General features: G+C 37.4%; 1 protein-coding gene across 2 annotated transcripts in view; it reads left to right on the top strand.

Moving 5' to 3' along the window:
- Positions 1-13,112, top strand: part of LOC150084738 (IDLSRF-like peptide) — a 167,569-nt gene that overhangs the window by 134,705 nt on the left and 19,752 nt on the right. Inside the window, exon 2 of one of the 2 annotated variants that reach the window (XM_090376582.1) lies at positions 6,499-6,636. In XM_090376582.1, coding sequence (XP_090232708.1) covers positions 6,499-6,636 — 138 coding nt within the window. Of the gene's footprint in view, positions 1-6,495; positions 6,637-13,112 lie in introns of both variants that reach the window. The other variant, XM_090376581.1, reaches the window with a different exon arrangement.

The raw sequence follows: 13,112 nt of genomic DNA, 5'->3' as shown, positions 1-13,112 counted from the left end.
CAACATACCAACACACCCTAACACTACACTAAAACTCCCTGGCCTTTACAGAGTATATTTTGCGACACAGCGTATACTATACGGAACTGGATGGGCGACGCTCGGTGCCGCTTGACAGTAAACACTATATTCACAAATCATCCCTTCCACTCACATTGTTGTTGGAAGGGATCAGTAGTCTAACAGTAGAGGCCCGCATCCTCGTGGTAGGATGGTACCAAGAAGCGGCCTTCCTTCGTGATCGGCGCTTCTTGATAACTAATTGACCAGTCTAACAACACAACGCAACACACACTTTATAACGTACATTATATAGCGTAGGTAAGTAGTTACGATTAGATGCAGCGTACTCTTCGCATCACAGAGTGACGCTGTGTTAATCTGTGATGAAAACGCCATCCTGCAAAAGATACAACGCAATACAAAGAGGCCCTTTTCACGTGTAGCACTGCGCTAAAACTAGTTGTCAAGAGCTGTGTTTCTATAACGTTTGACTTTTATATTATTAATATTATTAAAATCAGTTCATTTCCCAAGAAACCTTGGGTCACCCAGGGACGGCTCTGTGCCAGAAGAGTGTGAATATTTGCAGACTAAGGTGTGCGGAACACAATGTACAATAAACAAGGGTACATGAGTGCTCGACCCGAGACTTTTACAGGATTAAATATACAATAATGTACAAAATATACAGTAATATACAAAATATATGATTGCGTGAAGACAAAAAGTCTTTGTCATATACAAATAGGCAAGTTAAAAAAAAACAAGTCTCCAGGAGCAAGTGAGCATTATAAGTTCATAATCTGGTAGCAGTTCTTGAGGATTTCCTTCCTGTAGGGCTTGTCTTCACAGAACCTATCAGGGTGGATCCTAAATTTATTGAAGATCCGAAGACAATTGGCTGGAAACATGTTCCTCAGGGAATCAATGCTTGACAGCGTAAGACGTAGAGGAAGACAGGAGTCGGGATGCTCCCCTCTTGCCCTCCTAGGGCCAGAGATTAATGTGGATACTGATGGAGCATCAATTCGCCTCGTTATAAGCCGTGCAAGCGTTATGATATTAATCTATGCCATTAAAAGGCTCAGACACATTTCAGACAGCCCACTCATATAACATTAACATGCATTGCTTTTACCCTCCGCATTGAAAAATCGCATCGGCATCCGTTAGACATTTGGGCGCATCCATGTTTTCAGAAAACCCACACTATCACCGTCCCCCCCCCTCATATTGAATATCCCATACCTTAAAAACAGGACATAATTATCTTTTAGGTTCGGTTATTAGTTCCATGCATGTTCAGATAGTGTTGTTTTTCTGGTTTTTTTTTTTTTTTTTTTTTTTTTTGAGAAAAAGTATTTCATTCGACTATAGTGACATACCGCCTCAAATTTGAGCTTAATTAGCTTCGAAATGAAGCACAGCTCAATCCCGCTTCTGAGCAGCATTCAGAAGTTTAGGGACCCACCTCGAAGTAACCTATATTCCTAAAACATTCACCACAATATCGAAATCGCTCATGGGAGAGATGTTTAAGGTTGCCTCAATACGCTTCAACGTTATTCTGTGCTACTGCATGTTCAGGTCACGAATGTCATCTACATCTGCAGGTGTCGACAGGGGAACAGTTCTCCCACTGAAAGGTGCACCTTCAAGACTGTCTCGTCTATGCTTATATTCTGCAATCCAGCTTTTGACCGTGGCGTATGAAGGACAAGATCCCCCTAATGTTTGCTGATTGTTTCATTAATTTCTTTTGGCTGCACTCCCTTTAAATGAAGTCACTCAAGCGCTCGGTGTTTGATTCTCTCAACAGTCACCATCTTCATTTACCTTCCACACTCCAACGCCCTCTGCAAAGGAGAAGAATATAGTTACAAACCTGAAATTTTCTGTGAGCACACAAGACGACTTAGCACAGATCACAAGAAGATCATCATGTGGAGAAATCAGTGTGAGGAGTTCCATATCATCAACATAACAAAGTGTCATGCCTGGACTCAACAAGCGGGGAGATAAGCGCTGTAAACAAGAGCCCAGTCAAGACACCAACCTGTGGCACGCCTGAAATTGGCAACGAAACCCTTTACGATCTATATTTGGCTAAACCTCTCAACCCCCCCCCCCCCCTTCGTATGTAATAGTTAAAGATCTTGTAAGCCATGGTGTCCCGGTTTTTATCAAATTCGCAGGCGAATTTGATATGCGAGAATTCACTATGGAGGCCATCATCACTTGTCCAATTTCGAACCGTTCTGCTGAAGGAACAGAAAAATGTTTCCTTCGATATATACCAAATTGATAAAAAAGCGTTTCGCTTGAGCTATTCCGGACCAAAGAGGCACACACTGTATTAAATCTCCAATACACTATATTTATTGCCAAAACTGGAAATTCCTGAAGATCTCTTAAGATATCTTACAGGTAAATAAGCTTTCCTTTGGGCCGCGTAATTTCACTATCAACTATAAGTGGCATATTCAAAACCCAAAACGTTAATATTAACTTAAATACAAATTTCATAGTTTTATGATGACAACGTAGAAGTTTAAGAAATATCCTAAGACAATTTGTCAACGTAATTTTTGACACCAGTGCTTCATTTCAGACTCTAAAGAGTCAGTCCGCTTAGGCTACCTAATTAGGAATGCCCATTTTCTAAGAAAAGCATTATCTGGCAATACGTAAAAGAACCTAAAACAGTACCTTTACTCTCCTCCCCAAGAACTTGCATGCTATTAACTTGATAATAGAAAATACTACATATTTCTGTCATACAAGCCTGCTTCTTTTTTTTTTCCAATGCGCCTGTGTCCCTCTGGACGTCCTGTTAATTTACATAACTAATTAGGCTCTTCGTAACTTTTCCATTCGTAAATTCATGTTGCATCAACATTATTAGATAAGTAAATTTGCAATAGTGAAGTTGATTTTACGTATAAAGGGAAACTTGAAAGCTTTAAGTAAATAAAAAGTAAGCACAGTAGAGAGGAAAAAACTACACGACAATATCCAGTGAACAAAGACTTAAATTTCTCTTCCTTTCTAAACACAGAAAGAAGAGAAATTTTCATTCCGCATTTAGAACGAATAGAATTAAAAATTCCTTAGAATTTTGGAAAATCTTTCTTTATTAATTTGAAACTGTTCTTTGGCAATTCATTAACACATTCTCATTTGGCATTTTCAGAGAAATGCTGTTGAATTAAAAAGGAGAATACGTTCTTTGTGTTCACGTGTTACTGCGTTAAAATAATTCTAGAATATTTCGCCCATTCTGTTCTCGGAAAGGCATTATGGGAACGAAAGGAATCTATCAAGTAGTGAAATCTCGAACCGGGCATGTTTTCGCTCACATTTCGGGCTACTAAATACTTCTAAAGGATTTGATTGGCTGCAGCGCACTAATTTCTCGCTCTGAACATTGATCGGATCAGACATTTGATAATGGTACGCTGCTATACAACTAAATAATCAAACTGATTAATTTTCTCGTGCTCGCTGGCCGAAAACGACTAATTAGTATTACAGAGAGAGAGAGAGAGAGAGAGAGAGAGAGAGAAGGTAGCACAAGTTAAATAATTCCTCTTATAATTACTAATCACAAATATAGTTAAATGGAAAAGAGAATGACTAATTTAAAATACGAACACGTTCACAACAACCTGCCAATAATATGCATGCGAGTAAATCCATTTAATATTTAAATTAATCATCTGTTCTGTTAATTGGTTCCTTTCGATTTTGAAGTAGTACATTGATGGGAAATTATAAACTAGTTAGAAACGGTTGGTCTCAAAAAAAGTACTCACCCCATGGAAACTGAATTTATTGGGTATGGTCCATTTGCATTTTAACGATACGAAGAGAACACTTTCATTAAATTTTTGCCTTCAAAAGCAAATATTGGACAGTGACGACTGGACATTATTTATGGACAGTAAAGTCAAAATTTTTACAGATTACAAGTGCATACTAAACAAAATGTCAGTGTAGCTTTTTTTGGAATTCAAACGTGTTGTTGAATCCCAAAATTGAAATCCCACTCGTAGTTGACCATAACTGTTATGGTCAACTTTTACTTTTTTCAAAGGGTGCATAATTTTTAATGCCATCAAGGGGCACTGATGATTCACATTTCCTGAAAGGTGGCACAGCAACTCTCACGCGTTTTTAACCCAGTCGTACACTCGCCCTTGTCGACGTAGTTATTTGGTGCCTCTACTCACTCCTCACGAATGAATGCGTTAAAGGGATGTTGACTGAGATGTCCAGTGGTTGCAGTTGGCTAAGGTCTGCTGGAATTACAGCTAAATCTGTGTTCAATAAAGAAACCGTATTCTTTGTTGTCTCCGGTACGTACGATCTCAATTGGTCACATTCTAAAAGGGCTAGCTGTTTCAGAAAGGCAACTGGAAGTACTTCGGACCATAAGACGCAAGGGAATTTTAGACATTTTCCAGGACAAAAAGTGCGTCTTATGGTGCAGAAAATATGGTAATTGAAATAAAAAGTCTAAATTTTGATCTTAAAGTGCAAACACATGAAAAACGTAATACTTACATTATCTCTTAAATAATCTTTTGTGAATTAGTGAAATCCGCGGATACATACGGATTTTTAATTGGAACCAATGCAGTAAACGTATGGTTATTGTAAAAATTTTAGCAATAAATGTTGTGGACATTACCTGTATTAAATCTGAAGCTCTATAGCTGAAGCATCACAGCTCCTTTCATTTATAGACATTTTTTTCTCGTAATAGGTAATGAATGTGGTATTCAACAATTTTGGTCCCCATGGGACAATCCGAAATACCACTTATACTATTTTGCGAAAATAAAACACTATTATCTATTTGAAAAGATAGCTGCAAATTGTAACCTGTAATGCTGAAAGGTTGCCAGCAGAATACGCGAAAAATTAAAAAAAATAATAAATAAATAAATAAAAAATTTTTTCGTATGCAGGTGGCAGTTAGTACCTCTTCAGTTTGCATCTCTTCAGCGTGGTGTAATGATGTTTTAAGTTCACAGATCATTATTCGATTACTCCACTTTGATAAATTTCAGGCTTTCATTCTCATATATACGTACTTTAACAAGCTTATCGGTCACTAATCCAACAACAGAACGTAGCCGAGTGGACCACGATTGCTGCCATAATCCTCGTGCGAAAGCCATGATGTTCAACTGCACAGACACAGTAAATCGATGTATAGTTCTGAATTATATAAAACAAGTTAACCTAACCTAACCTAATCTGAGTAGGATTTAAAGTAGTGGCTTGGACATGCATTTGTTATTATCATTTTTTAAAAACAATACTTAGTTCGTACCTATAGTACTAGCTTCTAACATTTGCCAACGCACATTCTCAAATACAATAAACCTCCATTTTGTGAACTGAAAGAGGGCAGTGTCTGTTATTGTCGAATTCCCTTAAATTAAGTTTTATCAAAACCATTTTTAACCGGCACCTTAAGCAAGCTCCGAAATAAAATTAAACAAAAAAACAAGTTTTTATTTACCTAAACTTTATTGATGGATACATCGACATAAGTAGAAGGCAATTTATCGTAAAAACTGCATTCAGAGTCAAAGCTAAGAAGTTGAAATTCACACGTGAGTAACGTAATGTTTAAAAATAAGATCCCAATTTAAGTTCAATGGCCAGTTTTACTTGATCAGTAAATTCCGTTAAGATTGTTTTTTTTTTTTTTAATTTATTAACATCTGTCATTTATATCACTTCGTTCAATTTTCGTGTAGAAGGAATAGTTGGCGTGGGGAAGAAGCCTACGTCTGAATTTGATCGGGTATACCTGGAGTAATAAACGAGTACTCGTTTCATCCAACAAGTACTCGTTCGAATGTTATAACGCCCCAATTTGCGTAAGTGACTCAATTATTTAATTTCGTATTTAAAAATTAAGTCAAATTCGAGTTATCATAAACTCGATTCCTGGTTGAGACTTTGACTGATATATAATTTATCGTTGATTTATCGAAAAACTCGAGGCCAATACGGAATTGGTAATGATTTCTTCCAAGAACACTTTGAAACCATCGTATACGAAACTAACCATATTACGTTCAGTCTTCAACTCATACGTTTCGAGTGAACTCCCACATTTACGTTATTATAGCGTTTATCTCAAAAGAGTACGCGACGCCATCTTTTTCTAAGACCTTTAAATTGACCTCGAATAAATTATTAAGTGCTGTCCGTTCCGCTACCGCATCGATGATCTTTAAAACAGCGTATCGAATGTCACGATGAAAATAAGAACCATAAACAGCGCACGCAATGCATTGGCGCAGTAATTTTATGCGAAGATCGATTTTTATCTCGTTGCGTTTCTTCTCTATTGATCCCGCGTAATTCTCGACCCACTTTACCCCCCCCCCCCAATGTACACTCGGTGATTCAGATTTTGTTTACTTTATGGCTGGTGTATGCGGTACTCATTGTTTCCTCTTTTTACAGCAGACACGGACCGATGCCCCCCGACACAACCCTTCCGTTGCCCTGGTGACAGTACCGTCTGTATTTCCATCCAATACCTATGTGACGGCGCACCAGACTGCGACGATGGATACGACGAGGATCCCCGCCTCTGCACAGCAGGTGAGATATAATTTAATTTTCTTCCCCCCTCCCCATGTCGTCAGGTGCACATTCCACTCTGGAGGACAATAAAAGGAAGAAACTTTATCATTTCCGTATCCAAAGTGTTATTAGATTTCTGTGATGAGATGAGAAGATACCATAAATAAGATTTCTTTTTACTCCCTCATTTCTGCTGATGGAACAGGAGTCGACACGCATGCTATAAGTTACCAGGAAGGATGGCTGCATTAGAGCGGTTAAGCGGTAATCGCACCATTTCCGGTGTAAAATGAAATGAAAAACAATTCCAGAATCTTCGAAAGTGTAATATCCAACCAGAATTATCTTTTTTTTTTGCCAATCTATCTCAGATTAGAATTTTAATTATTTTGCATTAATGTATTAGGATATTCTTTTCCTCCTTTACATCCTGTTTCTATGATTTAGCGGTATATGTTATATATCGATCTGTTGTTATCTATAAATAAAGTATTCTTTCACGCGAAATAAAAAAAAATTGATAATGGCAAACAAAGGATTACCTATCTTGCTATTAATGCATAGTCCCTTCACCAGGACGGAGGTTTAAAAATACATGGAACTACAATTTCCGTGCAACCGGAACTGTAAATTCCACGTTCGGCTCGGCAGCGTACAGGGTGCTACAGAGGATCTCGAGACCGAGTATCCACAGGACTCAACTTGTACAGGCCCTCAAGCCCAATGGTCGTTCGCAAAAGCTATACATTCGCCACGAACACGATGAAACGACTGTATGAAGGTAATGGATTCCTAAGATACGCAATATTCACTGACGATACTATTTCCTTCCATGTTCCAGGGAGATTCAATCGCCACAACATTTGCATCTGAGACTCCAAAAATCCTAATGATATTCGAGAAGAACGTGACAGCATAAAAGTTAACGGAACCGCGACCGCTTAGCGGGTCCATTTTTCTTTGATGAACCTACTATCAACAAACGGTCATCTACTGGTGTTGCAAAATCATGTTGTCTCGATGAAGTGATCTTCCAACTTGATGGCGCTCTCCCACATTGGGAAAAGGAGGTTTGAGATTATCATAATGCAGCCTTTCTGGGTCACTATATCAGCAGCGGTTTCCAATCCCTTACTTAGCACATCTCGATTCCCTTAAAGAAAAAACTAAGCGCTACACTGCCACGTTGAACTGTATAATTAGGACCGACTGGGGACTACAGCGCTGTCCTCGTACCCATCAACTTTTGGAGCCAAAATCTGGCTTCATCGTATGGAAAAGAAGCCCATCAGTAACAGGCTGGACCAGATCCAATGTCTATTCCTTCTACGCATGTCACACTAAGCTTGCCACACCATATTAACACCTACTCTCCAAGTAATCACAGGGAAACATCCCCTAGGCCTGCATGTCGCTTTCTGCGGTCTAACGGAATGTATCAGGAAGAACATAATGACAGAATTCCTAGATATAAGCATCAGATCTACAAAGACGTGAAAGCAGAAAATACGTCTTAGTGGAATATGTCAAGAACATTGTGCATCAAATGAAGGCATATACACAATAGAAGGGCTACAGTAGGAAATTGCTGATCAGGAGAATATCCCGCCTTTGTATTCTCCTGATAACAAGAGGAACTCATCTCGAAGTGGACTAATTTTAACGATGGGTGAACAAACCGTAGGATATGCTGTTCTCAATAAAACGAATCCCATTAAAATACTATTCTCACTCTATTCACAGTGATTCAAATTTGTAAAAGTTTCATGCGGATACCTTGTTTGTATGTGTGCGCGCGCAACAGGCACCATCTGTCTTTTCTCCATCGCGCAAAAGAACAGCTTGATAATCACGATGGTAGCAGCGAGTGTCATTATTCAAGATTCAAGAGAATAGACGATGACCAAGTGGAAGATGAAATTCAATCTTCGATGATAGCCAAGGCCTCAACAGATAATATATTCGGTGACATTTACAGATCTCCTGCTACAGTAAAATACAAGCATAAAATTCTACAGAATGTAAACTAGAAGAGATCCGAAACTTTATGCGCCGTTGATCTGTCGATATCTCTGTTCAATTTGTCCTTCCCTGTAAAAACACAGGGTGTCCACTAACCTCCAAGATTCAAAACTAAAATTATCGTTTTGGTTTTGTAGGGTATATAGTAAATGATACAAACCTGAAAACCTTTGCAAGATTTTATTCGGTAACAGGAAAATGTGTTCTGCAGTAGTAACAGCATAATTGGAAAACTACAATCATGGGAAGGAGATTTGTGGATAAATATATTACAATGGTTTTAATCTAGTTTCATTTAAAGAATAATTTGAATTGCTTTAGAAGTTTTTTGTACGAAATTTCACTGTAGTTGGAAAATTATAAAAACAAAACTGTACTGTAAAAATTATCAGTAATATATAAATATGGTCGTGATTTCTTATTCGAAAACGTTAACTTTTTTGGTCACTGCCTGAGTGAAATTAGAAAATTATTTGCCTCTCCTTCTCCACCCACCAAGCACCGGCAGTGCTTTGAAAATAAATGTACAAGGGTCGCGAGGTACCCAGGCTTTGACACATAAGGAATCCCCTAAACAGTTGCAAAACTTACAACAAAAGGTAATGAACTCCAAAACCAACCACAATATTCTCGTATCGTTGAATAATTCAGAAGAATGAATGCCGCTGGGCAGCAGGGCCCACAAAAATGAGCTTTTTCATTGGCATTTTGCTTCCACTATTTTAGAATAGATGACAACCCCCCACCCCACTGAACTCGAAGGGTAAACATCGCAAGTCAAGAGCGAACCACCGAAGCTTTTATTTTGGAATAACATTCGAATGATCCGAAAACTAATTCTAAAAAAAAAAAAAAACTCCCTAAATAACAGGTGTATTATGAGGGGTGGCGGATGACCTTCGGTTATAAGCAACTTAGAGCCCACTAAAAATAAGTGTATATCACATTTAATAAAAAAATAATGGATTAAAATCTAATCCCGGAGCTCATCCACTGTTTTTGATAACGAAATGAAAAACTTTGTTCCAATTTTGCAAATATATACCCACTCCCCCCAAAAATAGTAATTTCTTCCGATACAGACATTTGAAATTCTAAATTTATGGCATTTTAGTGCTTTTTTAAACTAATAAATTGGTTACTTGGACCTGCAAATTACAAATGGTCACAGTACCTAATCTCAGGAGAGGGTTACCATTACAAGTCTTGAAATCCTTTCTTAAAATACTGTGATCACAACACAATTATCCGTAATAAATTTACGCAGGCCACTTGTAAATTTATTACGTATCATTTGAACATGGTAAAACGTAATTCATCACACTATTCGTAGTAACCGTATTAATTTGCAACTTCATAATTTGTTTATCTTGTCTGGAACGCATTGATAGGCAAGGTTTTCCAGATCTGAACATTAAGCATTAGTAAATCTGCTTTTTAGAGCCCGGAATTACTCGATACTGTGCCAAATGCAGATTTTATATTTCGAATTACTTTAGAAATGTTCGTCAACACGAAATAAGCTTTTCAAGAATAAATAATAAGGTGATATGATAAACTTAAAGGATTCCTGTTCAACCAAGATGGTTCTGATATCTTTCCGACAAGGTATAACATGATTTAAATGAGGAGAATCGCCAGAGCAGAACGACTTATTTCTGACAGAACTCATCTTTGTATGATTTTTACTGTTTAAAAGGACCAATTCCTGGTAATTTATTTATTTATTTATATTTATTTATTTTTACCGCATAATTATGTTCAGGAAAAGGATGAAATTCCTCCGAGAGTGATGTGCAATGTCCTTGTTTACTATAATCATTTATAAATAGATTTAAAATAGCGAAAAAAATAATAAATTTAAAATTATTCATTTTGTTATTTATACAATTGGAACTGGAATTATTGCTTCTAGTTTTTCCCAAAAATGACTGAAATGCATCTGTGTAGATCACTGGCACGCAAACTGTGGTCCTTGGGCAGCAGGACGCGTGCAAAAATCCGCAAGGGGCACAAGCTTACTGAACACCAATTCGGAGAGGAAAGTTGTTTGAGACTTTTAAGGTGGATTAGAAATGTCTTTGCTTGTGGACCACTTATGTCTTATTATTGACAAGACCCAAAACAAAAGGAAATTTTATTGTTGACGAATTCACTATGAACTTGGGGGGGGGGTCATGAACCGAAAACGTTTACGCCACACTGCTCTAGAAAAAGCACTAGCAGTCAGCGACTGACACCTGTGATAATGGTAAGAATGCAGATTAAGCACCAACAACTGTCATCGGCCATTCTTCGTTCATAGTTGAAAACGCCATCGACAAATTATCTCCTGAAAATGAGCCTCAGCAGTACTCTGTAGTGTAGCCTTCCAGGACAACGGTTTATACATCAAATAAAAAAAGAAAAATTCCATACTGCGTGGAACATGAACTCCAGGAAAAACACACAAAACTGATGCTTGAGAATAACTGAGAAGGGAGACGCCCTCTTAACAACGTCGACCTATGTTAACGGCAAACTGCTACGTAATATCATTGACCTTCTTATGGCGGAACATTAGACCTTCTCGTTTGAAATGCTTCATGCAGTGCAGCCCGTATTATTAATACTTCCAAATGAAGATTATCCCATAACCTGTAAAATGTCTTCAATGTATTCTGAAAAATAAGGAAATAAATTCCCCGTTCGGGAAATTAGTATGTTTGTGGGCCCTTTTATCCATCCCCCCCTACTGATACAATTACATCACATAAATATCAGGTAATAATAGCTGCTTTACATTAATAGCTCCTTTAATACCTCTTAATATTTTTAGAAAGTGATCAGTTGTAACTCACATTGCTGCCGAAGACAAGTTCTTACTGGACACCCCTTTTGCATTCGAGTGTGGTGCGTTTTCCAGCTCTGTTGCCTCCACGTGCCTTCAATTTTAACGATTAAACTGAAATTTTACTACGAATTGCTTGGAGTGGTGTTACCTGTAGTTCACAGTGCTTTAATAAACGAAGATTAACACAATATAATGCTATAACGAACGTAAAACAAACATCCAAATTACAAAAATAACCGACAATAAAACCACACACAAACTTTTCCAAGTACACCTACAGGTGCGCCCCCTTCGTGAAAAAAAAGTTCAGTTTGAACTAAATTCGATTCTTAAATTTGGAACTTAATTGAATGAATTGTTTTGAGAGGGAAAACAAATTAAGAATAATTCAGCAACTTAATAGAACTCATTTTCTCTGGCTCAATGAGCTTAAGGCTTTCGCGAATATTTAAAAATTAATGACCTATCAATTTATTGTCGTTTAGTGAAGCATTTCTTTATTTTGTTAAATTTTTCCGTTGTCATGGTAATTTTTTAAATGTATGACGTACTGTTTTCAAAATAAAAAGGTTTTTATTAAAATAATTAAAAATTGAAACGAAATCTAATTCTTATTGTTTTAAACATAAAAAGCAGTTTATACATTCGTTGTACTATTAAACATATATATATATATTTTTTTTTTAATGAAAATCCCACATACGAAATGTATTCGAATCTATGATGCTGAGTATTGTGGTTGAAGACCAAGAAGACAGAAGATAGATTTTGATTTAAAACTAAATATTGTACATGTGAAGGAAGGTTGTTTCGGAAAACAGAGGTAGAAGGGATAAAAGCAAAAGTTGGTTCAGGATGTTAACTTGTCGCAGCACGTGTTCGGATAGGTGTAAAAGAGAATAAGGTTATTAGCGACACCAAGTCAGAAGAACATTGCCCATGAAAGTATCTATAGAAATGGCTACAGCATGGTGCTGCATGTCTATGAGACATAGAGGGAAAAGATTGGTCATTAATTAACCTTTAACTGCCCATTTTGAGTGTAGAAGCTTGAGAGAGGTTTTGGGGGCACCACCCCAAATGGAGAAACAATGTTCCATGGTAGGGCGAATTTTTGAGATCCCTAACAGAGATATGTGATCTTGTCTAAAAATCTGAATGTCATCGATGATAAACATAAGAGTAATAGACTGAGTTTTTGATTGAAATGAACTAATTTTGCCCCACTGGAGAATACCTAAAGCTCGACATTGAAGAAACTGGAGGTGGATATGCGATAAGTTGAAGCTGTGTGTGCAGGACATATTTCTCAAATGGCAGGTGGAATGCAATATCCTATCATTAGCAAAACTATGGATAGGATTTTCAGCCAATGGAAAAAGGTCATTAATGTACAAGAGAGAAAAGAGTTGGAGAAAGAACTGAACCTTGGAGAACACCAGCATTGGTAGAGAAGTTAGAGAACAGCAAGCCATCTACTATCAACTCCAGCGGTCAGAAAGAAAACTGGATACCCAAAAACAGTGCAATTCATAATATGGTATCTTGTTTAGAAGAGCCTTATGCCATACACGGTCAAAAGCCTCAGAAATCTTAAGAGCCCCCTCTTGATCTTTTCTATCAAAATTTATCATTCAGT

This window comes from Mastigoproctus giganteus, chromosome 6, assembly GCF_048544385.1.
Source record: "Mastigoproctus giganteus isolate SK-2022 chromosome 6, ASM4854438v1, whole genome shotgun sequence".
Classification (NCBI taxonomy): Eukaryota; Metazoa; Arthropoda; class Arachnida; order Uropygi; family Thelyphonidae; genus Mastigoproctus; species Mastigoproctus giganteus.
The sequence above is the reverse complement of the archived record's forward strand: the minus strand, read 5'-3'. Positions and strand labels throughout refer to the sequence as shown.